The sequence below is a fragment of the Necator americanus genome, chromosome I (assembly GCF_031761385.1).
Source record: "Necator americanus strain Aroian chromosome I, whole genome shotgun sequence".
NCBI lineage: Eukaryota > Metazoa > Nematoda > Chromadorea > Rhabditida > Ancylostomatidae > Necator > Necator americanus.
The window spans coordinates 24,665,415-24,691,685 of record NC_087371.1 but is presented as its reverse complement, the minus strand read 5'-3'; the positions used below and the strand labels follow the sequence as shown (position 1 = coordinate 24,691,685).

At 40.7% G+C, this 26,271-nt stretch overlaps 2 protein-coding genes across 4 annotated transcripts; one reads left to right on the top strand and one right to left on the bottom strand.

Annotated features, from left to right (window-relative positions):
* Positions 1-606: 606 nt before the first annotated feature.
* Positions 607-858, bottom strand: RB195_006754 (uncharacterized protein; the record flags this gene model as incomplete). Its single annotated transcript, XM_064180017.1, has 1 exon — positions 607-858. One exon carries the CDS (start codon positions 856-858, stop codon positions 607-609), a length of 252 nt encoding a protein of 83 aa, XP_064036922.1.
* Positions 859-5,199: 4,341 nt separating this feature from the next.
* Positions 5,200-26,031, top strand: RB195_006753 (uncharacterized protein; the record flags this gene model as incomplete). Of its 3 annotated transcripts, XM_064180016.1 has the most annotated exons (23): positions 5,200-5,242; positions 5,940-6,221; positions 6,299-6,378; positions 6,438-6,533; positions 6,586-6,928; positions 6,984-7,138; positions 7,259-7,429; positions 7,723-7,825; positions 8,098-8,151; positions 8,544-8,720; positions 8,868-8,936; positions 9,010-9,112; positions 12,642-12,727; positions 13,412-13,527; positions 19,299-19,419; positions 21,988-22,079; positions 22,219-22,318; positions 23,160-23,304; positions 24,333-24,395; positions 24,938-25,077; positions 25,128-25,197; positions 25,263-25,332; positions 25,915-26,031. In XM_064180016.1, 23 exons carry the CDS (start codon positions 5,200-5,202, stop codon positions 26,029-26,031), a joined length of 2,796 nt encoding a protein of 931 aa, XP_064036919.1. The 3 variants fall into 3 exon arrangements, with proteins under 3 accessions (XP_064036919.1, XP_064036921.1, XP_064036920.1); XM_064180015.1 differs by lacking the exons at positions 13,412-13,527; positions 19,299-19,419; positions 21,988-22,079; ... (5 more) ...; positions 25,263-25,332; positions 25,915-26,031 and having other exon boundaries at positions 12,642-12,897; XM_064180014.1 differs by lacking the exons at positions 5,200-5,242; positions 5,940-6,221; positions 6,299-6,378; ... (9 more) ...; positions 12,642-12,727; positions 24,938-25,077 and having other exon boundaries at positions 13,375-13,527; positions 25,096-25,197.
* Positions 26,032-26,271: the final 240 nt, after the last annotated feature.

Genomic DNA, 26,271 nt, shown 5'->3' with positions numbered 1-26,271 from the left:
TCCTCTAGTCCGCCGTATCCAAACTGATCCACATGCCCGACGAAGCCACTCGTTACACCCAGGTGACGAAACGAAAGCGTCTAAAGTGGATTTCGCCGCACTCAAAAAAGTCGTTTCGTACCACCTTGCGACCCTACACGATGTTGCAACATAAATCAAAACGCGGATCTTTGACCGGACTACAACTCGATCTAACGACGTTGCTTTTTTTCCTCCTGGACCGGAGTCCTGTAACGGATTACTTACCTAATACTTGTCACAGATCTCGTGGGACGTCCCACACACACCTTTGACGTGGAACTTTCTTTCGAATAAGAGTTCGTCTAATCAGAGAATGACAGCGTGGTCGTGGGATGTTTCCATCAAGGACCAACTAGAAGCTTGGTTGAGATCTTTCGGCTCGAGGAACGTCTTTACCTACTGTCTATTAACCAGTAGCCACACCGCTTTGACGACGAATGATTTGCTTAGGCAAATCGCAGAACTTTCGACATCCTACTCGAACATTGCTCGAATATTTGAATGGTAAAGTGTTTGATTGACCCACTGTTCAAATATCCGAGCCCAACACCTCCGAAATTATATATATATATATATATTTCAACACTACTTCTCAGGGCCGAGGGTAGGTGTATCGCAGTCAGTATCAGGTTCTGCGGTGAGTGCACGATCGATCGGTAGGTTCGAAACCGCCTTAGTGCCAATTAAGCACTTCAACAATACGAGGTCGATGAATTGGTACGGAATTTTACCGGTAGGATAGAAATACCGGCTTGATTCATCGGCTAGCTCTCGCAATTCATTGTATGGGCTGTACACGCGTCCGTAAACTTCAAACGATTCTGAATTCGAACGCATTGGTGCATCCTAAGCGGATTGATTGACGCAACGGAAAGTAATGTACTCCATCTCCAGCTATTACGCTCCATTCGAACTCCTCGCTCCAGCGCTCTCTCACTGAGTATCGGCCCGGCCGGAGTGGCGCGATCGATATTGGTGTGCATCCAGAGGTCGCGGTATCGGTCGTGACGGCACGGTGGTCATTGGTTATGGTTGTTTTTGTTGTTTTCCGTTGTTACGATGGTTTACCATGCTCTGAGCATTCTCTTTTGTCTCTGCTCGTCATCATTTTCCTAACTTATATCTTAACTACTGAAGAAGTGATTATGTTAATGTGTGGCCTGGACTGAATTGTGCGACTTTCGAACGGAAAAATGATGTGAGGACTTTGTAGAAGCACGGTGTACAACCTCTCTAATACTGCTCTGTAAGGTGATTTTCCATTCAGAGCACTCGTGCTCAAACTCCAGTGAAGTTTTACGTTGCTCTGAATCAAAATTCACCACGCTTGTTTTCAAATGTAATAAAGTCCGCATTCGATGTAACAGAGATACAAAATAAGTGAGGAAAAATGTGGTGAGGGGCACTCAGTGGTACCCTTATTTTCCGACGCTCTAACTTACTTTCTTCACTTTTAACTTTAGTGTACATCCTTTAGTCAGTCATAGACCCCCTAAGACTAATGCTTTGGCCTTAGGGTCGCGATTGATTTGATTATTTAATTCGAGAAATAAGAGCGTCGCCGAGTGCCCCTTCCCCTCTCCCCAAAGTACATTTTACCCAAATAAGTGTATGTACACACATTTAATGAAGAAATATTAACAGAAATGGAAATGTGGGACGAAAAAGATTCCATGTCTAGGATTTTTCTTTGAGAATGAAGCATCAAGGTTACAGATAAAATGGATAGCCCCTGATTCACTAACTGAAAGTGCACCACGCAGTCTCACACCTAACTGGCTGAGTGCTCTTCTGCTCTACTTTTTAGAACACATCGTTTTGGTACGAAGAGTGCTTAGTCTGTGGAATGAAAGCAGCTTGAAATTAGCTGTAGCTGAACACATTGACGACGCTTTTTAATTTTCGTGGAAGATGAGACCAGAAAGTTACTTTTGATCTTTCGCATACGACCGACGTATTGTCCTCAATGGCGGTAACTCTGTACTAGCTCTTTTTTTAGATAGTTTTTCATCTTTTTTTCTTATACTGGTGCAACAGTACGTAATTGCGTATTGAATCGTATGCTTAATTATAGACCACCCATTCATAGTCGTCAGTGGGTTCTGCATAACTTAAATAACCATAAACGTTCACAATTACTGTAGAAGTGAAAAGAAACGACCATTTACTCTTCTCTAAGTTCCTCAAAGCTTGAGTTCTGCGTTCATGATTTGTCACAGCATAGAATATGAGTCTAAAATTGGAAGAAGAATACCCAAGCAATGTTCTTCTTAAAGGCAACATACCACGAATTTGATGTGGTGAGAGAACCCGGGGAAAAGCCGGAGACAGGGGTGTAGATTGCGGTATTTCCGCTCATCTCACCTTTATCATAGTAAAGAAAAAGATTCGTAGTATGCAACCTTGAAAATATATAACAATGAACCCTGCCAGCCAAACTTTTTGTTAGAACAAAACCTTCGCAGATCTTTTCATTTATGCGGGAATAGTGAGAAGTTAGAGAAGAAGTGGACGGCGGTGAATGACCAGATCCATTTACAATTTTGATCACTCCTTAGTTTCTTTCTAAATGTTTGTTTAGAAGACAGATTTGAGGAGATTATACTTGAGGAAGGGAGCACTCAACCGTGCTCATATTTCTGGAAGCTTTATCTTCCTTTTTTTCTCTTAGTAGCTTTAGCCTACATATCATAGATCCGGTAAGACTGCTAATGCTTACGTTTCAGGGCTGCGAATAATTTAGTTATTCACAGTTCGCGAGAAATAAGAGTGCAGTTGAATGCCCGCCCCCTGCTACACTTTACCGCTGAATTCTTGAAAATTCAGGCTATCTTAGAGGTTGCACCTGCAAGGTGCAGAGTGAGTTGCTTTTTTTGAAGCCGGTGCCGCGAAAAAAAGAGCCGACGGAGGAAACAGCTTTTGTCACGTCACAGATTCAATTGTTAGAAAAATGCGCATACCGACACTTGTCAACTGCAGGGAAACGTTCTCGAGAAAAGTTCTGACATTGTGTAAATTCAGCAATAAAGTATCCTAACGCTACACCCATGTGTTCTAAGTAGCTTTAGATGTTTTAGGAAATTTGCACTCATCAAGCATGCTCGTTGAGACTTGCAGATTTACCTTTTTTATAGTTCAGTTTGTTTTCTTTTGTATCTAACTTCAAGCACTCTTCTTGAATGATTTTTTTCCGTTTGACATGCCACTTTAGGAAGAAGCTCTGATAAGGAATGGTGTCTCTTGGAAGTAAACATGCTGTTAAAAAGAATTGTTTTCGTAGCTAATATGTATAATACATATACAGTCTCATTACTTGATGTCCTAATTTTAGCTTAGTTGTGTATGGAGTCCTATGTTGTTTTTTCAAACAAGTTTCGCTTAGGCAGCCGCGATATTAACGCTGCAATTCACGCACTTTCTTTCCACATCTACACTCTGTTATAATCGAACGCGGTCGTACAACATAAGTGTTAGCATCAGCATTATAATTATGCAAATCTAATACAAAGCAAGCTGGTCCAACCACAAAATGCAAAAAAAAAAACTGAAACTGAGGACCTAACGATCGCAGTGTTCTTATTTTGATCAAAGTCTCCGCATCTCTATTCTAAGAAAGTGCATAAGATGTAACCGCTGCGGCTATAGCCGCAGCGGTTACATCTTATGCAGCTAGCTGTGTATTAAATTTTATGCAGCTAGCTGTGTACTAAACTAGAGCATCTCTGTGCAACAGTGGTGACAAAACATCATAGATACACTACGGAAACCTTTTGGTTTGGTTTTTGCCAGAAGAGCTCTAATGTCGACAGTTTTCTGTTCAGTATGAGTATTTCTTCTGTAGTGATCATTTCCCGACTATTAGTTTTGGCAAGAAAATATTGGATAGTTCACTACTTTTTAACGGCAATTCATTCTAAAACATACGTTTTGCTCGAGCATAGCCATGGAATGGATTTGAGGTTCGAGTCGTAATTGTGCTAATCATCAGGTCAGGTCCCAACATAAAGTGTTGCGGAAGCAGTGTAGACTTCGTAATGGAATAGAGCAACAAATTTGACTATGTATCATCATCTAATCCATGAGAAGTTGAGGGATGAGGAAAAAATTGGAGTTCCATAGATATTTTGTGGAAATTCTCTGTGAAACCAATTGGCTATAAAATAATATCTGCAAAATGTGCATGGTGGTTTAGGAAAATCTGGGTGAAGAGTAATTTAGCCCGGTAACGAATTAACTTCAGTGTGTTTACTTAGTATTCAGTGTTCATTGTTCCCCATAACATTGTCTAAATTACTTCTGATAGTTTCACAACATCAGACCTGTTTGGATGGAGCCCCATCCCTACGTTTTTTTTTTTAAATGCAACGTCTTTTTAGAACAACGCTCAATAGCAACGTTTATTTGGCTTGCGGCGTTCGCATTAGGATGGAAATGATATGAACCCAGTGGAAAAATAAAACAGCTGAAACATGCTAGAAATCGGTGAATTTGCTAGGTGAAGTAGGCATTTCTTTTGGGATGATGGATATGGACTTTCAATTTGTCACTAGCGTTGCTAAGTCAATGATCCCGCGCATTGCAAAAGTCCCTCAAGTTCTGTCGCAGCAATCTTCGATATATTGATCGAATACTATTGTGATACAAGTTGAATTGGTAAGGTGGGACCGCTAGTAACTTCTTGCTTCTTGATGTAACAGCGTGTAAAGTGTACAGTAGGAGTCATTCTCTATGTGAAGGAGAAATTAAACCTGTTGGAGATGAGTCAAAAACAAAAAAAAAACAGCTAATCCTGTTAAAAAGAAAACAATTGGAACCACGAATGAGTGAAGGACAGTCAATGTGACGCTGGTTTGACTGCACCCGGCAAGATTAGTGCGGCACGATGTTTGCCATCCGCGCAACGGCAACTCACCTAATTCCACATTAACTGGGAATTCACGAGCGAAGCAAAGCTGTTAGTCAAATCATTACTACAAACAAACATTGCAGTAACTAATTACATGGTCCAACAATTGGATCCACCACAGAATGTGACACACCTCTATCCTCCTGTTGTTGTACTGTACTTTTGTGGTTGCTGTGTTATCTGTTCTCTTTCACAGTATCTGTTTATTTCAGGCGTTCTAGTGAGAACGAGTAGTTGTTGGTTATTTGTCAAGCTAGCCATAAGTTGTCAGCATGGATCCCTGGAGTGGATACCAAAATATGCCGCCCGATCAAGGTACTTCTGAATTGTTAAGCTATACCATGCATCTCTAGAAACCCAGCTAATTTTGCAACTGAAGTTCTGTCTCGGAACGTAAAAAGGTTGTTTTTGGGCTGATATGCCAATTAATGAAGTGAAAATGCAATGCAACCGCGCATTTGTTTTCACTGTTGTCAACCTCAAATGTCAAGAATTGAGCGCAGTTTGACGGACGTATTGACTTTCTGTTCGAGTTGGTACAGTGTTTGCTACATGTCGGATGTCTTCCTTGCTTGACGACTGAGCAAACTTGCAGTTGCACTCTTGGGTCGATATGTTCTATAGTACTGGGAGTAACTAGTTACTTTGTTCGGGTATTGAGCATTCACGTGATTTCTGCATGTCTTTTTTTTTGCGGAGTTTTAGATAGTAAACTCGTTCAGTCACCCATTTGTATAGTCTCCACTGATTATATCAAATCGGATGAGAGCAGTGCGTCTTCTATTCCGAGTGGGCAGAAGGAGGAGAATGTGTGATGTCGAGAAATAGCGTGCGTTGAGTCACTCGGGTGAATACATTCGAGGCTGTCTGTATAACACATGCATATAGTGCTGTAGCTCGAGTAAATGCTGTTGCTGCAGTAAATGTTGTGGCTGCAGTAGATCTCACCATTAGGATTGTAGAAAAATTGTGGGTTTATTACGTAAGTGAAATTCAAAGTTTGGTCGTTTAGTGAACTGGGCGGACTTGGCACAAAGATGGATGGCCATGAGATCTGCACAAGAAAGTCCGGATAATGGACATGAGAACAATCACTTGAATGGGTATGGTGGAGGACACTATGGAAGAGACAACGCACCACCTAGTCACTACGGACGAGGGAGTGGATACGACGGCTATGGACGAGAGAATGTACTCCCTCCATATCATCAAGGAGGTCCACCAGATCATAGCTTTGGTAGAGCTGTCGAAAGAAATCATCACGATTACGGAAGACATGATAATCTTCATCCAGGTAGTCGCACTTTTTTCAATTCTGGATATTATGTGTTCAGTTTTCTCAATTTTTTCATATTTTTATCTGGTGTTTAGATTCCGAAGAGTGGTCTACTTCAGGACCTAATCGTCCCATTTTTCCCTCTGCAGCACAAACCAAAAACGACAACCGCAACGTACGTTAACCCTTCCACCGTTCAAGAGTTTAATGAGTATGTAAAATTGATTTTTGCAGGATTTTCAAGATGGTTATCGCGGACAATGGGGAGCTGGACCACCTCCACCACCTCTTCTGGAACCTCGTAACTCTTCCGGAGATTATCACCGCTCGGTGAGTTAAATTCACTGCTTGCAAGAATCCCAGAAAATAAACTGTGTTGCAGCCTGGACCGCCATCTAACCAGTACTATCGGCCCGACTTTCCACCAAGGCCAACCGGTCAGCCGAATAGGAATTGGGCACCACCTCCTGAATGCCCTCCAGGCGGATCATCACTGCATTGTCCACCACCATCTTCTGGACCGATTCCCCCTGTTGGGCCACCTCAGCACGGTTTACCCCCTCCGGGTGGTCCGCCGCATCCTGCTGGGCCTCCGCCCGGACCTTCATGGTACTCCCAGCATTTCTACCCGCCTCCGTTTTCATCCGGAGGCTCAAACCCAGTACCTCCTCAGCCGTCTGGGCAAAATCAGCCGCCCGCGCCAGCGCCGCCTTTTTTCACTATGGGTTTGCAATGCACGTTTACACTCGTAACTAGAACTATACTTTTTCTTTTTTGCAGATGCTACAGCAAGGAAAAAATTACCAGCTTGGATATTGGAAGGGCTCGAAAAAGCAGAACGGGAAAAGTTGAAGCAGTTGGAAAAGGAGGAACGAATGAGGGTAGCAGAAGAAGAACGAGCAAAGCGGCGAGCTCTCGCTGGGAAAGGGAAATTCGTGAGCCTTTTCCAACTGTACTTAGTGTTTTTCTCACCATAACTTCTAATTCGGATTTCCTTTTATTCATGTGCCAGCTAGTGTTAAAAGCAATTTGGGATGTTACTTGGTGCACTACAGGACAGCAGCAGTGAAGACGAGGATGAAGGTCAAGCAGATGATGAACGGTCACGTTCGAAGTCGAGACAATCACTTGCTGCTGATGACGACGATGGGGAACCAGTTTTCTTAGCCAAGCGACGTCCTTTAGTCGAAGATCTCCGTACAGAAGAGGAGAAGAAGGATGATGCGGTATGGTTCCTTTACTTGTTTTGCTTATCAACTATAGTTATTGGAAGTTATCTTTAACCGAATTTCGCGTTGTGCGTTCGAGTAGGACAAAACAGGGGGACAAGGGAGTGTAGGTCAAGCTGGAGAAATGTGTGCTATGACAGGCACATCGCCACACTAAGGTTGAGATGACTATTAGTGACTGAATGAGAGATTTTGATGTGTCCAGTAATTCCCATTTCAATAACGTCCATAATTTTGATAATGATATAATGTTCACATTGTCTTGCTGATGATCTTACTAAAACTTGCAGATGATTGCTGTGAGATTCATCATGATGTCGTTGCTCATGGAAGTCACGGATGAGACACTACATTCGTGTATTCTGGACAGCATTCGTGAAGCAAGGCATGAAGGTCCGCCGGAGCGATTTGTCCACACGTTTCATCATATTTTCACACCTTCTAATCACTCCGAAAAGAAACACAGTTTCTTTTCTCATTGCGTTGTTGTTTTGTAGACAGTCGTCCAACTTACGTTACTTATAGATAGTTCTTTAACTTAAACTACGTCTTTAGTCAGGCACAGGTTACACTTCTCGCAGGTACACTAGGACGGGTATCATTCACTTTGTGGTATCAAACAGGTCTAAACTGTATTGTTACTTGTTTCTAAATACTCCGTTTAGCTGAACCAAAGCTACTTGCGAAGAGTTCCGCATTGGCGGCTTTGTCAAGTCTCGGTAAGCTTTCCTTATATGTTTTTCGAGAATTTTCTATTTAATACTTGTTCAACCGAACTTGTAGTCTTGTATATTTATAATTATCCTTTGCTCTGCTTCAATATCTCATGTTTTGTTGAGTGCGAATTTCGCGCTCGAAGTTAGCTGCTAGTCGATATCCTTACAAAGGGGCTTCGCAGTATGCTGTGAAATCTGGCGATACTTTAGCGCGAAATTTGCGTTCCATACTTTTGCAACCTTTCGCTTGTTGAGTTGTTCTTGTTCTTTTTGGATAAAAATAATGGAAATTCATGTTCTGCGTAATAATTTTGATATACTCGGTTTCCAGTTAAATGCAAGTAGAACTTAATCAACTTTCAATCCGTTACCGGACGATAGCTAGTGAATAACAGGCGGTGGCGACGAGAGCGATGACGAAAGCGACGATGGTGAGGAGGCAAAGGGAGCTGGAAAGGATCGCACAGGTGGAGCTGCATCACCATCGAGTGAATCGAGTGAGGATATTGCCGCATTCAAGGCTCCTCTAGGGGTACCACGAAAGAGTAGTAAGCAAACGACTAACTCAACAGGTGCGTCACAAAAAGAGTGGTCTATTCGGAAACGCTACGTTTCATCGGTTTCCGTTTTGCTTCGTCATTTCAAAACATCATTTTGCTAACATTTTTGTAATCCGTTCTACATGTTAGAACAGAAGGGCTGACATTTTCATACTTCAGAAGCTACGTCGTCGGCTTCTGCAACAGAAAGTGGTATGGATTCAGTTAAAACGAATTTACGCAGATCCGGTTTGTTACTAGTTTTATTAACTGCGGTATGTTTTGGAAATTTTTTGGAGCGATATACCCTACCTGACTTTAGGTAGGAACAGTGATGATTTAAAGTCTGATAAAAGCAATACCAATGGGAAGGGGTCTGGCGACTCTGAGTCAAAACGACGAAAACGAAGTACTTCGCGTGGCAGGTAGTTCATCTAGAACTTTCCCAAAACAAAAAAAACCAAAAATAAATAAGCGTGTTCTGTTCTTTCTATGCCGCCGTTTTAAATTTCCAGTAAATTAGCTTTCGAGAAGTTTGAAATTATGAAGAAAAACTTGGGAGATCCGAAATATTCCGCCATTCGCCATGTATCTTGATTTCTATGGCTAATCTTCGGTTAAAACCCGCAGTTATCAGGAAGGAACGATTTCAATATTACTTTTTTGAAATGTATATATATATATATATATATATATATATATATATATATAAGATCCATTTTCTCTTCGGCTTCTTTAAGTTGAATGTAGCTTCAAACTCAAATCCTTAATGTAACAATGTATGAAAGTTCACAGAACACTTAGATGTCCTGGCTAGTTCTCCGCTGTAGCAATAGTAGCAACCTTTGAGAAATTTGCCGTCAACTACCCTACTAGCAGTTTCTCCACATGGAATCTTAGGTTTTATTTTCCTCACAACTGAACTTAGTAAATGCTGATCCCAAGCGCTAACTGGTTGACCAATTCCTTCTTTCAGGAAATTTAACCGTGGCTCTCTGTTGGTAGTCTCTTGGGACTTCTACATTTAGCATTAAGTAGTTCAAAGAGCACATTTCTTATCCAACAATGAAGATTTTTTATTACCACTCAAAAAGCAATTTCGATACTGTTACTGAGCGAAAAAAAAGACATTTACAGCCGTAATTAGGGATAAAATTAGTACAGAGCAGGCTCCACGAGTTTCTGAATAACGAACTTCGAAGTAAATTTCATGTAATAGAATTTTGCAAGGTTGTAGAGGGAGATTTTGTCTATATTCGAACGAAGTTTGATGCTTTTCATTGTGCTCTACCAAAATGTGGTGCCGAATTTTTCAGTCGCACTACCGTAATTTTGCAAAGAGAAAAGGTGCGAAAATTCAGATTTTCGGCTGCGCATCAAAATCTGTATGACTTCGAACAAAGTCTAGTAACTCTGCACATTTTTTACAAAAACCAATTTGATTTAAAGTATGTCATAGAGGAGGACTTTTGCTATCAGAATTTTTCCCGGTTGTTTTTGTTCTATCAAAAAACTAGAAAAGTTGAAACATTTGCTAAAATTCTCAACTTATTTTCTCAACTCTTTTTCAAAAAACCAAAAAAACCCTTCAAAAAAGTGATTTGACTATTTCATAATCAAGTTTTTCTCTACAAAACGCGCTCTCTATTGTCATTTTCTATCTTTTCTGTAGTCCGTTATTCATGTTTACTTCAATTTAACAAAATCCGACCAATTTCAATTTCAATTTCAACAGCAATTTCCAATCAAGGCTTATGTTAATCGCTAAAGTTACGTCAAAATCGCACCTAGGATGCAGTAAATAATGATATCAATACATTTTGAGAAAAATTGTCGATAAAATTTTCGTCTCAGCAATTTTTCTCGATTTTGCAAAAATCGAGATCCCGCTGGGGATCGAACTATTCATCGTCAGTATATCGCTGCCAATGAGTAAAATAGTGTGTAGAAAGTAGTGAAGTAGTTACCGTATTAGTTGTTTTTTTCCACTTTCTGCTGAAATAGAAAAATTCCCGCGGTGTCAAACTCTTAGCTTTTGTTTTCATTGTTTTTGAGTAAAATTTGGTGCAATTGTTCGTTCTCAGCTGTTTTTGTTCTACAGAAATAATGATTCCGGTGAGGATCGAACTCTCAACCGTTCGTTATCACTGTCAAAATAAGAATTGTTCGTCAAATACACGTCGAGAGCTTCCTCATCTTTTCAACTTATATGTGCACATATGTACTGACACTCTTCTGATCCTTGCAGTTAGCTATCAGCTGCGTCTGTATTATGATGTCTTATTTTATTTTACTTGAAACACCTTATATTAATATTCATTATAGTAGTATTTATTAATATTTACTAAATCATATTATTTCGATATATTTTTCAAGCGTCAAATTGTTTCTTTAATTCTGTTTATCGTAACTGATTTTTTCGTTATTTTATGCTTTTATGCTTTCAATACAATTTCAGAAAATTTTCGGTTCTTCTCCGCTTTTTCCCTTTTGCAAAAATCAAGGTTTCGCCGGGGATCGAACTATTCATCCTCTGTAATGATTGTCAATGAGTAAAATTGTGTATAGGAACTAGGAAGTAGGAAGCGGTGTGAAAGTGCTCTTACGATGCGTTCTACATCGGTTATTAGTTGTTTTACATTTTGCAAAAATGGAGAAATCCCTTAGGGTATCGAATTCTTCAGTGTTCGTTTTCATTGTCAATGAGTAGAATTGTGTGTATGTGTATATTACATATTTTATTTGCAGCACCATATATTAATATTCATTATAGTGTTGTTTATTAATATTTACTATATTATTTTATTCTAACTTCTTATCGAGTTTCAATTTGTTTATTTAATTTTAGTTATTTTAACGAAATTTTGGCTATATGAGCGGCTATACTAGAAGGAATGAAATGAGGATATCGTTTTTAGGAGGATCTTCTATGAAAGGGGAGGGAGAGAAGAAGGGGGAGAGGATTTTTATTCCAACTACACGCTTGACCCTGGCGAAACTAGTGCTGTAAACGAATAAGTTAAAAGGCGATTTTAATACGGTACGATTTTGACGTGGTGCGGAAGCCACAACAAAAGCACAGAGTTCAAGTTGTAGCTTACAGAAACAAGCGTGGCTCCGCTCATCTTTACCTCAGTCGTCGAAAAAGAAATGGCGGGGACGACGACGTTCTTCCCTGCAAAGTTAACTGAAAAGCGCCACCGTTGTACACGCCACGACCATAAGCGAGCGGTCGAAGATTAATGAGGTCTCCTCACCAGCTTATTAAAGTAAAACCAATGAACCAACGATTCCCGAACTCTAGGCTTCCGCTTTGATTTCCGCACCATGTCAAAATCCGGATACACTTTTAATCTTTCATTCTTCAACTAAATCTTTACCAGGTTTGAATTGTGTGAGACAGCATTTGTTTTTGCGCGCCCCACATAATTGCTGCTTCGGATCATAAGGGATCCATATTAGCGATTTTTTAAAGAGTGATACATCTAAACGTAAAACTAAAGGACAAATTGTTTTATTTAACGGAATAAAATTGCTTTCTTCCGGCTGAGAAAGAAGTTTACAAAGATCTTCTTTATATTGTGGCAACTCTAGCACAATCAAACTAAGCGCACATGCTCGAACGGTGTTTTGGAGGTTGTGCTAGTCTTGTGAACTGGTTTCTGATCAGACATTGTCAGAACGTATTGGGATGTATTTTGAGTTGCGCTGCTCCTAGATGTGAAAAATTAGACAAAGCGCGGGAGAGCGTAGCCAAAAAATTTAAGTAAAAAAAAACATTGGGTTTGAACAACAAAGATTCTTTTAAAAAAACCTTGACATATTCTAGGGATTCTATTTTGATTTCTTCTGCTCCCAGTGTTATATATGATAGGTATTCATAGTTCGTAGTTTAATATATTATTATGACAAATTCTCTTTTAGATATGTACTTTTACTTTTTAATTTTTCTAGAGATCGGAAACGAAGTCGATCAGGCGATAGGAGGCGAAGTGGATCACGGGAACGCAAGCGTAGCAGAAGTCGTGAACGCCGTCGTAGTAGGTCAGCAGAGCGTAGCCGCAGGCGAAGTCGCTCACGAGAGCGAAAACGCAGCAGATCGCGCGATCGCAAACGAAGTCGCTCTACTGACCGAAAGCGTCAACGACGGGAACGCAGTAGCGAGCGCCGGCGGGACAGAAGCACCAGTAGAGAGAGGCGGCGCAGATAGGAACACTGACATCAACTGTTGTCCAGAGAACTGTTGGAGCGATGTTGAGTTTTCGTTGTTTCAGAAACTTGAGATTGTTTCAGAATCTAGGCATTGATATGATTTTTGTGCTTGTCCTATAATGATGAGCTAAGTGTCCCTGTCTGTGTTCTCCACTCTTCTGGATTTGTCCTTACTGGTCGCTACTCCCATTGATGCTCGATTTGCAAATAGATTTGGTGCATCTACTTGTGTTTATTTATAATTTGAAGTTTGATAAAGTTCTCCTATATTTTTTCTGTGCTTGAAATAGCGAGTTGGTGGCTGTCGGTGTTCTGTGAGTTGGGTAGTCAGCTAAGAGGACGCAGACATGTCAGCGAGAGGAGGTTGTAATATGTGCCAATGCGTGCCCAGACGCCCCTGCCACACCGCTAACGGACTCGGCTTGCTCTTTTTGTTCATTATTATTGATTTATCGGCTTATTGATCTGCTACTGAATGCGGGTATCCTGGTTGCTGCTCGTTGCGTTCCTAGTATACACCGGTCTGGTGGAGACGCGCAAGAAAAATCAGAATGTGAAAGTTACGGTGGCCGATGATGTGCCGTTGCCGAGGAGGGCAGCCTCCGCTAAATCTCCGCCCGTACAGAAGGTGAGCTGATTGTGGTAGTTGTCGGTACTAGTTCCTTTTTTCCTGAATAATAGGAATCTAGAAAAGCTGCTGCATTACTCTGAGTTCGTGTGCATCGTAAGAAATGTAGTTATGGATTCACATATAGTCTTATCCATGTATTAAACTGAGCCGCGCGTTGATTTTTCTTTTTCTTGTGAGTAGGAAGTTCCTAATTTCAACAAATATTATCCGACGAAGATAGAATACTTTGTCTTGGATTGTATAAGCATGACATGATTGGAGCATACGCTTGCTCTTTTTTCTTTAGGATTATAGTTCTCTACATTTCTTGGGGTGTCATATCATTCATTTCTATTTGCTCTCGCATACTTCATTACTTACTATGCTTCGTTACCTTGTACTCTTACGAGATGCTCTTCCTGTTCTTCCTCCTCAAATTTGCTTACGTATAACGTGTATTAAATCATGCTATTTTCGAACCTCCAGTTCGAAATGTTCCAGTTTTCTAAGAGGACACATTACTTTTTTCTTAAAGTACCCGTGGCTAAGATTTCTGCGTGATCTTCATGCGCATCGGAACTGCCTCTTAGCAGGTGATGGGTGAATGTTTTATTTTCTGTTCCATGTAATTTCATCTGGAACTCCGTTACTGACGTTGAACTAAATTGGCCATCAGTGTACGTTCGTTTTCGATGTGATCTTTAGTCGGAAATAGTGTATATGCATATGTTGCGGTGTTTTGTAGGTTGTCGCAACATTCTGCATCAAAGTCATAATTTCGCTCTTCACAGAGATCTTTAAAACCTTCCTGAATGTATAGGATAATGGTAACAGTGGCAGAAGCTGAGCCATTAAAAATTTTGGATGTATCCGGAGTTTTCCCATCGAGTTCCCGAATGAATCCGCTATCCACTTTGCTTTGTAGCTGTCAATATTTGTTATTTGAGCCGCGCTATCTGTTCCATGTTTCTAGAGCTCTCTCAAAACCTGTCCTATCCTATCCTTGAAAAAACAGTAAGATAGCAGGCGTAAAAGCTAAATGCTAACGTATTTCGCCGTTATTGGCAGAATGAGGGGAAAGAAGCACTTTCAGAAAGAACAAAAAGTGCGTAAGCGAGTTCGTTGTACAGGTTGTACTTCATGCCGTTTTGTTTTCTATGATATTTACACATATTTCAATTCTCTGTGGAAACTACAAATTATTACTTGAACACCACAAAACAGTATTTTCTTCTCCTTGTCGTGAACATATGTTCTTTGCCAGAGACACGTTCTACTCAGGACAAAATTATCGTAGTTTGTGATCTCACATAAACAGACATAACCTGTGTTTTGAATCTTACGGAAAATAGAAGTTGCCAGGAAAGTCTTGGTTGAGTGGAAATGCTGTCGGCTGTCGAAAAGAAAGAAAAGGAAGCAGTTGCTGTTTACAATTCCAACTAAGTTGATGACTATTTCCTTATCCTTTGTCTTAGAAGTTCCAAAGTGGAGTGTTCTTCACATCCATCCATCCAGGAACTGTACTGCACTAATTGCATTTCCAGCATTAAGTATATACTTATTGTAATAAATTGAGTTGCGTCTTAGCGCAGCCGGTAAGACGTTCCGCTGTGGCTGCAATCGATTGGAGGTTCGCATCCGCCCTAGTGCAAATCAAGCCTTTCATCGTCGTCCGTAAATTGGTACCAGACTTGTTTGGGAGGATAGAAACACTGACTTGACACATCGGCTGGCCCCCGCAAGTCATTGTATAGGCCAGTTACACGTTCGTAAAACTCAAACGGTTCTGAATGGAACGAATTGAATTGTCTGAGTTGAAGTCGAACGCGTGGGCGCATCCCAATAGGGATTGATCAACTCCGTGCATTTGATCCACTTTATACACTTTATAATAAATTGAGGACGTTCCCTGATCGAAACCTCGCACGAAAGTGGAATAATGTTGAAGGTCTCACCACCTATATGTTTATTTATTTGAAAACATCTGTAACTGTTCCACAAAACATAAGCGATAGAAACAGTACTATCTAGAATTCCCTTCTTCTTTTCTCTTTCTCCTCCTAGTTCTCCATCTATCCTTTGCCCAAGTCGAAATGATGACTCTCATTCTCCTAATTTGTTCATCTTTTAAAAAACAAGCTGTGCAGTCGCCTGCCTCTTCTCACTACTTTTTTTGCTTTAGCCGTTTCTTTTCTTTGTATTCTACATTAATTTCTCTTATTTTCGTTTTGTGAATGTGATCCTGTAGTCCTTTTTTTGAATTTCACCAACATCTGGAAATTTTTGTATCTTTGTGATTGTGCTATTTCTGACTGCTCGGCGTTCTCGAATTAGTTCTCATGTTCCAAGTTTTAGCAAGTATTCAGTTTTCATTCTACAGATATTATAACCTGAATAAATTAATATCGGAACAGGATGTAGTTGTTGCTTCAGGTACTGCGCAAAGAATTTCTTTTTTTTTCGGCGGTAATACCTTTCTAAAGGGCCGTGGAAAATAATATCTAATTTTTTCTTTCAGCGAAATATGTAAGATGTGTTATTGTTTTCCTAATTTTTCTAATTGTTTCCCTCGCTGCCTAAATAATCTAAACAACCTCGTCATCACTGGGTTTGATCTCAAGATGTCTATGTTCAATCCTTCTCAACGGCTTCCAGTCGCAGCAGCAATTTTTCTCAAATTTCGTGTCTTTCTTGTTCACATCCTCCAAAAAACATTTTTATATAATTGCTAGTTCATAATATCTTCTGTTTCTCATCATAATATCTTCCTGTATTTCCTTCCATTTCTGGACCCAATTCTGATTAAAGACAGCAAAGGGGGAGAAATAAAGCCGGCCAGGGGCGCCAGCGCAAAGGCGCGAGAGGGCTCGCATAGGGGCGGACCCCCCAAACCACGATTCAGTGATTAACTCATAAAAGCCGAGCAGTTCACTGAAGACAGTGAGACTGTGAATTGATCTTTTTGACAATCTGACAATGTTTAGACATTAGAATGAATAAATTTATGTGACTCTACGATAACCTGTGACATTAGAAGATTTAATCTTTGTTATCGAATTTAAGTTTGGATACTTTATCCCATCATGCAATAGGATCGATTCAGTTCTAAATATTTACTCGGAATTCTTACGATCAGACATAAAACAATGGTAACTGAGCGATAATCTTTCTAATCTTTCGGTGTTGTTGGAGTTCGATGTAGTAAAATAAAGGAAACTGATCGGTTTTGCTAACAATTTTTAAGTCGACATCTAGGAACTAGGAGCTTTACTTGTTTGTAGTTGTGGGCGCCTTTTGTATGCAGCTCCTCTACCGAGTTCAGTATAGATTGGTAAAACTCATTTAGTAAAATTTGTGGAGAAGGCTTTCTTTTCTCTTCTTCTTTCGTTTTTTTTTTCTTCCACATGAAGTGAGCCTCTGTGAATGAAGTATTAATAATCAATTACATATTTGATTTGATTGAGAATTATTTGTTTCCCCGTACCTTTGCTGATGTTAACGCTTCATTTATCTAGTTTCTTCCTAAATTCATCGTTATGATGTCATTCCTTGAAGGATTTAATTTATCCGGAGATGTTTTTGTACTGGCATTTATAGCGTTGTTTTAATTCCTTACCTTTTCATGCTTGAATATTTTCACTGTGAGATTAAACAATGTTACAGCAGAACAGGTGCAGTCTTTTAGCTTATTAAAAGCTAAGAGCGTATCACCCTGAACCTGTTGATTTTAATTTCCAGTGATCGAACCTTAGGGGAACGCAACCCACGCAGTTAGCAGCGATAATGACGAACGCTGCCCGCATACCCTGAGTCCATAACAAATGGTGACTTTTCAAACAACTGTTGCTAGCAAAGATTTCTCCTCTGCTGATCTCATGAATTTCCCGAACTCTAAAAAGTCCCTCCTTTTTCATAAACTGGAACATTTGTAAATATTTGTTCTCTACTGTATTATTCTTTCTCTACTCGTAACGTCTTCGGGGACCAAGTAGTCAACGAATCATTTTAAGTCTCAACGAGAAGTTCTTACACTGACAGGAATTCTTTTGACGAAAATTGACGTTATAGTGGCTCAAAAGCAAAGTTGTTTCGTTAGGTCAGAATATTTTTGATACTCCATAGTTATGCTGAAGGCTCGCAACACGTGGGTGCGAACACTTAGGGTTAGGATCTCGAGAATCCAAGGTTTCCTGAATCAGTACGTTTGGTGGTTGCAGTGGTTGCTTCGAAAAGAAAAAACCATAATAATTTGGGATATGTAGGGGAGATTTCTTCTGTTGGTTTTTCCACAAAACCTAATTAATGAATTGCGAAGAGTCATAATGACATGAGGCACGGTGCAGTTGCGTAAGCGGTTACGTTCGAAGCGCTGCAGTGGAGCGTAACGGGTATGATAGATTGAGGACCCGTGGCACCACCGTTCATCACTGCAGTTCGCGATGGTCCCATCTCGCTTCCAACCGCTCTTTCCACCACGCCGCTCCAAGCGCAACCGTTTACGCAACTGCGACGTTATTCGTGTCGTATTGACCCGACTACACGTCGAGTGAATACCAAGTATTTCGTTGAAAGTAAATATAGATAATCTGCCGATTTTGGCTCGTATCTTTGCCAATATCGTAGTACTAGATGCTTGATGTTGAACATCTTTCAAAAAATGCTCAAAAGAAGTCGAAACCTCCAACTTCTACGTGACGTCCGGTTGGAGTAGTGAAAATCCGGTTGCGCCTTCACTACATTTGGAAGATTTAAACAATATATGTTGAAAAAAAAATTTTAATGCTAAACATATCTTCATAGTCCAAGACCCGCATCAACCGCCGCTTCGACAAAATTCTATCATTTATGGTTTCTTTGTATCCTGTTCGGGATTACAGTGAAGTCGTAGATCAGTTGTAGACATCATGGGTAGGCTGAGAGTAATGAGTGATGAGAACTAGAAGAAATCAGGTAATGAGTTCTAGGAACAAGAAGAAAGCAAATGAAGAAGGAGAACAGGGAAGTTCGGTACCGAATATCGATCTTGCCATGACTTCCATTACATTTGCACACCGGTGATAAATCTACGTCCGTTCTTTTGAATGAGAAGGTTTTTCGAACCAGAACAGTGGTTCCGCTGTTCCGGTAATTGTCGATCTCATCCGGGATTCAGTGAAAGCGAAGATTAATGTGAAGTATGTTGCCGACTGCAGGCGCGTCAGTTGTCAGCGAATTAGACATGCGGGACCAGTTATCATCCCCGATTACTAACGAAATCCTAAACAGGAGTAGGTGTCCACGAGCCCACTTGCAGTTCTTATCACAAAATAGCCAATAATTAGACAATGCAACACTCTTTACACTGAGGTGACTTTTTAAATTCTAGAAACTCTGTTCCATTTGCAGCTGGAAGCTGGATGTAAAACAGTATACTCTTGTCATTGTAGGACTCTTGTTTGGACAGTTCTTGTCTGCAAGAAACAATCTCTTTCTAATATCCGTTAATAACCGCTTCTATTTTGATCATCACTGGTCTACCGCTATCATTTAATGGTTCATTGATTAAAGTCAAACATTCACGGGACTCACAGTGCATTCTAAAGAATAGTCCGATCGTTTACTTGATCCTCCTGACTCCCGTTGTTCCTCGACTTGCTCGAGGCGCCGGTAACACTTTTATTTATTCCGATCAAAATTATAACCACTGCGCAGCACAGTGGTCGGTCACTAATTACTAGTACAGTAGTCATAGTTGAGTTAGTAAACTAGTGAAGAATTATGGTGAATCAAACTGTAAAAACTAACTTCAGAAGGGCGGCAAGCATGTAGAAGAACCGAAACACGACGACGACAACTCCATCGACGACGTTGACGAAGACAAAATTGACGAGATTTTGCGCGATGCCACCCGTAACCTCGTCATCTTCTTCTGTAAGTTATTTTCTTCTTTTAGAGTGTTCCACGAGAACTGGTGTAGCTGAAGGTAGTAAAGCTATGCATTTGCGAATGAAGATTAAAAAATTGTCGTAATAAAAGGATAAAATCACTGGCTCAGCAATCCACTTGGGATGCGCCAACGTGACTTTTTACTGCAACTCGTAATCGTTGAGGTTTTGGAACACGTGTTGGCTTATGCACGGACTTACAGGGACCAGCCGGTCATTAAGTCAGTGTTTTTATCCTCCCAGACAAGTCTGGTACCAATATTAGACAAAGAGAGGAATGGCAATGATGGCCAAGGCAGCCCTTGGATGACGCGTCGTGACTTGAACCTGTGACTGCTCCGAACAGGATGAAATAAGGGGACTAACTTTTGCAGTCCTCCGTCGTCTGCGCCTTCCCGTTGCCACTAGTTGCAGTTTACGAGTGCCTATTGGTTTCTGTTCAGCGAACACTGAATAGAGTGTATACTTTATTAGAGAAACACATTTAAGAAAATAGGGAATAGAAAAAAACAGAGTAAATAAGGGCAAAAATAAATAAAAAGTAAAATAAAAAGTAAGAACACAATAGACAAGTGAATTGGCGAACGTGGGAGCGAGAAGATGTGCGGTGAAGAGCAGCTTCTCTGTCTCCTCTATCGGTTAGCTACCGTTCTCGTCCAAAGCGTAGAAAAACCTAAGGGGAGCTAGAGCTCGCAGCTCGTGCAAGAGGGCATTTTTTTCTACGTGGTAATTTGAAACGCACCACCTCTGCATGCGCCGTTCCCACAAGCGAGCGGTCAGGATGCCTCCTCACCAGCCTCTTGAACTAAAACCAATGAATAGGCTACTGGGAGGATCAGAGCTTTCCCACGTAGGTAAGTTGAGCAGGGTCATGCTGGGTCCCGTAACCTACAACTCGAACATTTCGGTTTCCCTGTAGTTTCCGTACTACGTCAATTTCGTAGTACGCTGGCTTTAACAGCTTTCCTTCCGCCGCTACCGTGCACTCAGCACTCTCGATCATTTCTATTTCGTACAGCAATAATCTCATACAGCGATAATGGCTGTCTGCTGCCAAATTTGAAGCTGTTACTCTTCATATCTGAAATGTAACTACAATTAGTTCTAACTGTCCATTATCATTGCAAAGCAAGAACCAAAGTTGTCAACATCCTTTATCAACGTTAACGTTTCGGTGCCGTCGCCTTCGTCGGAGCCTGGAAAGTCATTGGCAAAATATCCCCTCAAATGCCTAATCCATATTAGGTAATCATCCCATACAGACATTACAGCCTAAACCAAGAAGCAAAGGAGCTCAAATCGTTGTGCTTACCTCGGCAGCCGCGTTGCCGTGATCTTAGTGGACGTCCGCGTGCTGGAATCGGTCCGCCAATACTAATTAGCATACGACCCGCAAGACACTTTAAAGGCAGCATACCACGTATCTAGGTGGTACGGATTTCAGGTGGAGTATTCGTATACGAGGTCGTAAATTATGGAGCGCGGGATGGTTCCGCTTATCCCCCTGAATCACTGCAAGCAGCTGGCCCCTGAATGCTGTTTTGTACGATGCCTTCTATTGCGGCGCGCCACCCTTGCACGCGTAGCATCCCTCACTACCTATCGGGGCAGTCCGAGTTGATTTTCTACGAATCGCAGGGCGGAGGCGGCGCAAGGGGCGCAAGGTTGCAATAGATGGCGTCGTACAAAACGGTATTCTGGAGGCGGCTGTTTGCAGTGATGCAAAGAGAGATGAGCGGAGCCACCCCGTGTACGGATAGTCCACTTGAAATCCGCATCACCTCAGATTCGTGGTATGCTGCCTTTAAATCAAAACCCGCCTTTGTCTTGATATAGAGCCAGCTCGTTGGTCACGGCTATGCTCTCTTCCTCTAAAAATCTTGTCTTTTGCTTCATATTGATAATCGACAAGTTACAATCGTTATGTGAAGATTCAAGAAATTTCGAATCGAACTTTTGCCCTTCCAAGAGATTTCTAACCGTGTCCTTGTAAATGCTGTTTGAGCGCGCTTAATACGAAACGTAACTGCATTTGCATGAACAATGTCCCAACAAGAGTTTCGGTAAATATTCCCCCAGCCCCCCTCTCCCAAGGGTAAAGTCATACATAAGTTTGTTGAGCCCTTACTACATTTTTTAAATAAAGGAAAAGCGGACAACGTTGATCAATCCCTATGAGGATGCGTTTATGCGTTCGACTTTATTTGAGAACTGTTTGATTGATTGATTTGATGTTTAGTTTAAGAACGCCCGTTCAGCTTTGCAATGACCTGCGGGGGCTAGCCGATGCATAAAGTCAGTGTCTTTATCTTCCCATACAAGTCTAGTACCAGTTTATCGACCCGGGAGGATGAAGGTCTTGGTTGTCACTGGCCGGTTTTGAACCATAAGTCGACCGTGCAGCCACAGCTGAAGCTCCTACCGACTGCGCTACGTCTGCAAATTCCGTCATTCAGTATAGGAATTACCTCATATTTGTATGCTGTAGTAGAGCACAAATAAGTTCTGAACAACAAACAGATTTCTTATGAACATGTACTTGTTGCGCTTGCAGATGATGGCAGAGCTCAATGTCCGTCCTGTGGAGAGGCGTTGTCCGAGGTGGAAGAGATCGATGACGACATCGAAGCTACCGGATATGTCCAGGTACCCTTCCGCTGTTTCTCCTGAGTTCAAAGAAACCCCTCAGCACTCAATGAGAGAACTTCCAAAATCTTTTATTTTTTCTTGCCTGTCTTTGTCTCTGCCTCAAATTCATCAACAGAAAACTAACAATTCCTTTTAGGTTGTGAAAACGGACGATCGCTCAGTTGCCCGCGATCTAGGCATAGTCACTTTCCCTTCACTTGTATACTACAGAAGGAAAAATCCGATTCTTTACGACGGTCAGTTCCTCACTACACAAATGTAAATAGTAACAACTATACAGTTTATAAGGGAGGTTTCATTTCCGTATAGTTCGTTTCTAAAGACATAAAATATTTAGGATTGACGTATGTAGGTTAGCAGACCACAGCATCTTGTCGCTTCGTAAGCAACAGTATATATTTAGGAGAGAGGGGGCAAAATTTCTCGATTGCGTGGCTTGATTGAGCGGTATAAGCTCTCCATTTATAAAAGTTCATATGAAAGGATCATTCTGAAGCGGGCACAGGTAGGTCATACGTCATCATGGGGACAATTTGACCTTCTGAACAAATCACCAAACAGTAGAAGTGAAATAAAATAAGGAAGGAAACAAATTTTAAAAAATAAAAAAACAAAAATAAGTAAAATAAAGTAAATAAAAAATAAAGGTTGTAGTTGAAATTTTTGAGCATCATGAATGAGGAGAGAAACAATTAAAATATGTTTGATCAGATTTTTTTCACTCATCATTGAAGAAGACGAGGTAAGCAAAGTTTTGCAGTGTGTGTTATAATAGCATAGAAACAGACAGTCGGAGAAGGAAATAAAGCAATTACCATAGAAGTTTATAGAAGAAGTCAATTGTAGGATCGTAATCTTTTGAAGAAATTTCTCAAAAATAAGTATAAGAGTTAGATAATTGCCATAATTATAGGTAATGCATTTCTAAACCTATTCATTCTATTTTAAAGCCATTCCGTGTGTTTTGTTTCCTTTGATTAAAACCTTTTTTAAGTAAGACTAGATTTTGTAACCGTACCATAGATTTTGTAACCGTACCATATGAGACCATTTTATGCGATGTTTCCACTGTTGTAGGTGAATTCAAGGATTCCGAGGAGGTCTTGCGTTGGTTGCGATCTCATGAAGAAGTTGTTACATGGGATCTAACTGACGACAACTTTGAATCGCGCACTGATTCCCATTCTCCTGACGAGGGGACCCTGGACTGGTTTGTAATGTTGTGAGTTTATACTACTAATTTTACAGGGATTTTCTATTGAACATATAATAATTTAATGAAGAAGAGACATAGACACTAGATCTCATGCACAGTGCGGTTGTCTTCGAAGTTCCAATGGGGCGGTTTCTCTGACTACTTGCGACAAATCATCTGTTTCAAAAAAAGAAAAGTATTAACCACTAGTCGTGCCTCAAATCGAGTATACGAGAGTGGTATGCAGCGGTGGTGCAATATTAATCCATGAGACACCTGGCAAACGTGAAAAGGATTATGTGTGTAGAACGATTATGGGCTAGATTCGTATAATCATAGGCACTTATGAGAAGATTTCCTAACTTTCATTCATATGCCCTGTAGCGCAGGTGGGGGACAAGTTAGGTTGGAGGCATGTTGTTGAGCTGGGCTCTCTACCAGTCAACCTAAAATACATTACGAACGATATCTGGAGTAACGGTAACTAAGAAATTTTTCAACAGTTTAGGAGCACCAGCAAAAATTGAGCGGTGAAAAACTAAACTGAGTCTTACTTTTGAGTCAAAAAGTGAGATGTTAAACTTACCACCTCGTCAGTTAACAACCCAACAAAAAGACCACAATCGCAAAGGTTCTCAAAATAGCCGTTCGATTTCGGGTATACAAAAGCGCGGCTATTGATTTTCACATGGTTTAGTTCAAAAATCATACGGTATCGGGCTGGCAAGGAAACGTTTAAGGAAAAATTACGATGTTTGCGTTTACAAGTTAACAACTAAGGTGGGAAAGGGAACGGAAAAACAACTAAGGTGGGAAAGGAAACGGAAACGATACGGAGATATCAGCAGTTATCAACACAGCCGACAGTCAGGGTCTCTAAACCAGCAACTATTAAAATATTCTTCAGACACAGCGGATTCTAAAACCGTCATTTTACCTTAATCCTATGGAATTTTAAAACAAGGGTATAATCAATAATATAAAATCCTCTTTTGTTTTTTTTTGTATGCATATATATCACAATGTAAAAATTGTTAAAAACAAAAAAATTGCAGTTACGATGCAGACGAGGGACCATGCAACTCCTTTATTCCTATGTGGGAGACGGTTGCTCACAAGTACGTTTAGCTTTCATGGTATTATAGCACTCGCGGAAATTTCTGACATTGGTACTCTCCAGTAGCGCAGATAGGGTGCGGAAGTAAGTATTGCAACGAGCAAAAACACATAGTCCATACGAATCCAGAGAACGGGCGACGTAGGAACGTTGGACTGATCACGATCTATCCGACGAGGCAACTCTTTACACCCAACCAAGTAAAAGAATGAGAGCGTGTGATTCTGAATTCCTGTAGTTTAGTCTAGTTTACTCGCTTTCATTCGACTACTCTAATGAGGGAAGAAATTGGCTAAACTGACCAATCCGATGGCCATTATCTACCTGACCTCTGGATTCGTAGAGAGTATTTCCCATTTTCGACCTGATATCCGTAAACTTCGTCACGAACCCTATTCTATACCGCAAAGTATACAATGCTGAAAATCTCAGTGAACGATGCAGTCAAATTAGTTCCTGAAATGAAAGTTTCCTGAAATTTACATTTTTTCTGGAAGTTTCGAAAAATTTCCAAGCTTTCTACCATGACATTCGTTATTCAAGGCTTCGCGGACTCGTTCACGTTGGCAAAGTTGAAACGTCTATCAACGACGACGTCACCGACAGATTCCATATCGATGAGAATGACTGCCCAACATTCCTACTGCGAGTATTTCAGGAAGCTTCTTTTCTGTTCTTGAAGGGTTCATTGCTCTTTACAGATTCCATCGTGGGAAAATGTATCGTTACAAAGAAGCAGCTAAGGACGTCAGGACTCTAACCAACTTCGCTTTGTACAAATTCAAAGAACAACGAGGAATGAGGTTGAAATTTGTGATTCAGTATTGTTTGATATTCCGATTGGAAAAAATTCGACCTACTATTATAGGGTTCCTGAACCCCCAACTGCTATTGAGCACTTGTACGAATACACGAAAGAGAAGATTCTTGACGTTATGGTAAGTTGTGATAAGTAAAAGAATTAGCCTCCCAGCTTTGGAGAATATCAAATTCTTCTTAACTACAGTTTCTTCATTCAACTTCCTAAAGCATCGCTACTGGGATTGACCAAATTATGTAAACTTCAGTAATTGGACTACGTTGAGACAATTTAGATTGCGAAAACGTTCTAGAATTTTTTTTTCATCTGCTCTCACAATCAAATGAACGGAAAAGAAGGCGAAAACAAATGAGATCGAAAGTGTGAAATTGGTTAGGAAAACACAATAACGCTGAGGAGATTGCATTCCAGATGAATAGGGGCGGAAAATGCACCCAAGAAAAATCACTCCCTCAATCACTCACTGCAACAAGAAATTCGAAAAAAGTCAGCTGAACAATGTCCGCCAATGAGTGATCATCCTTGTTCTCCTAGTACTGGAAAAAACAGACATTAACAATTCAGCCTAACTTTCGTCCACTCAAACTCAGGCTTCTCCTACCTGGATGATAATTTTTGATCCTGAACACCACTGCAACACCGATTGGTTGCGATGAGCAAGAATTGAAAAACGGAAGACATTAAAGACTACTATTTTCAGGAGGACAATCAAATGTTGTCAGTGATTGGTGTCGGTGGTCTGATCCTGATTGTTGCCGTCACGCTTATCATCAAAGCCTACAGAATCAAGCAGGAAAACAAGGCGAAAAGCTCATGATCGTGAAGTCCATCCGGTGCAGCAACCCATACTCGCCATTCAACTATTTTTGTTCGCTCACTCCAGCAGCATGCAAGTAGTAAGCTACCGAATAGCTTTGTGGAAGTGGTCATTCGACAACAACGACGGCCCTTTCGAAAATCTTGTTGCCTTGCCCTCATCCATTTTCCCATTGCTTTGACCATTTTCTCTTCAGTTTCCCAAAAAAGAACATTCATTTCCCAGATTATTTGATTATGA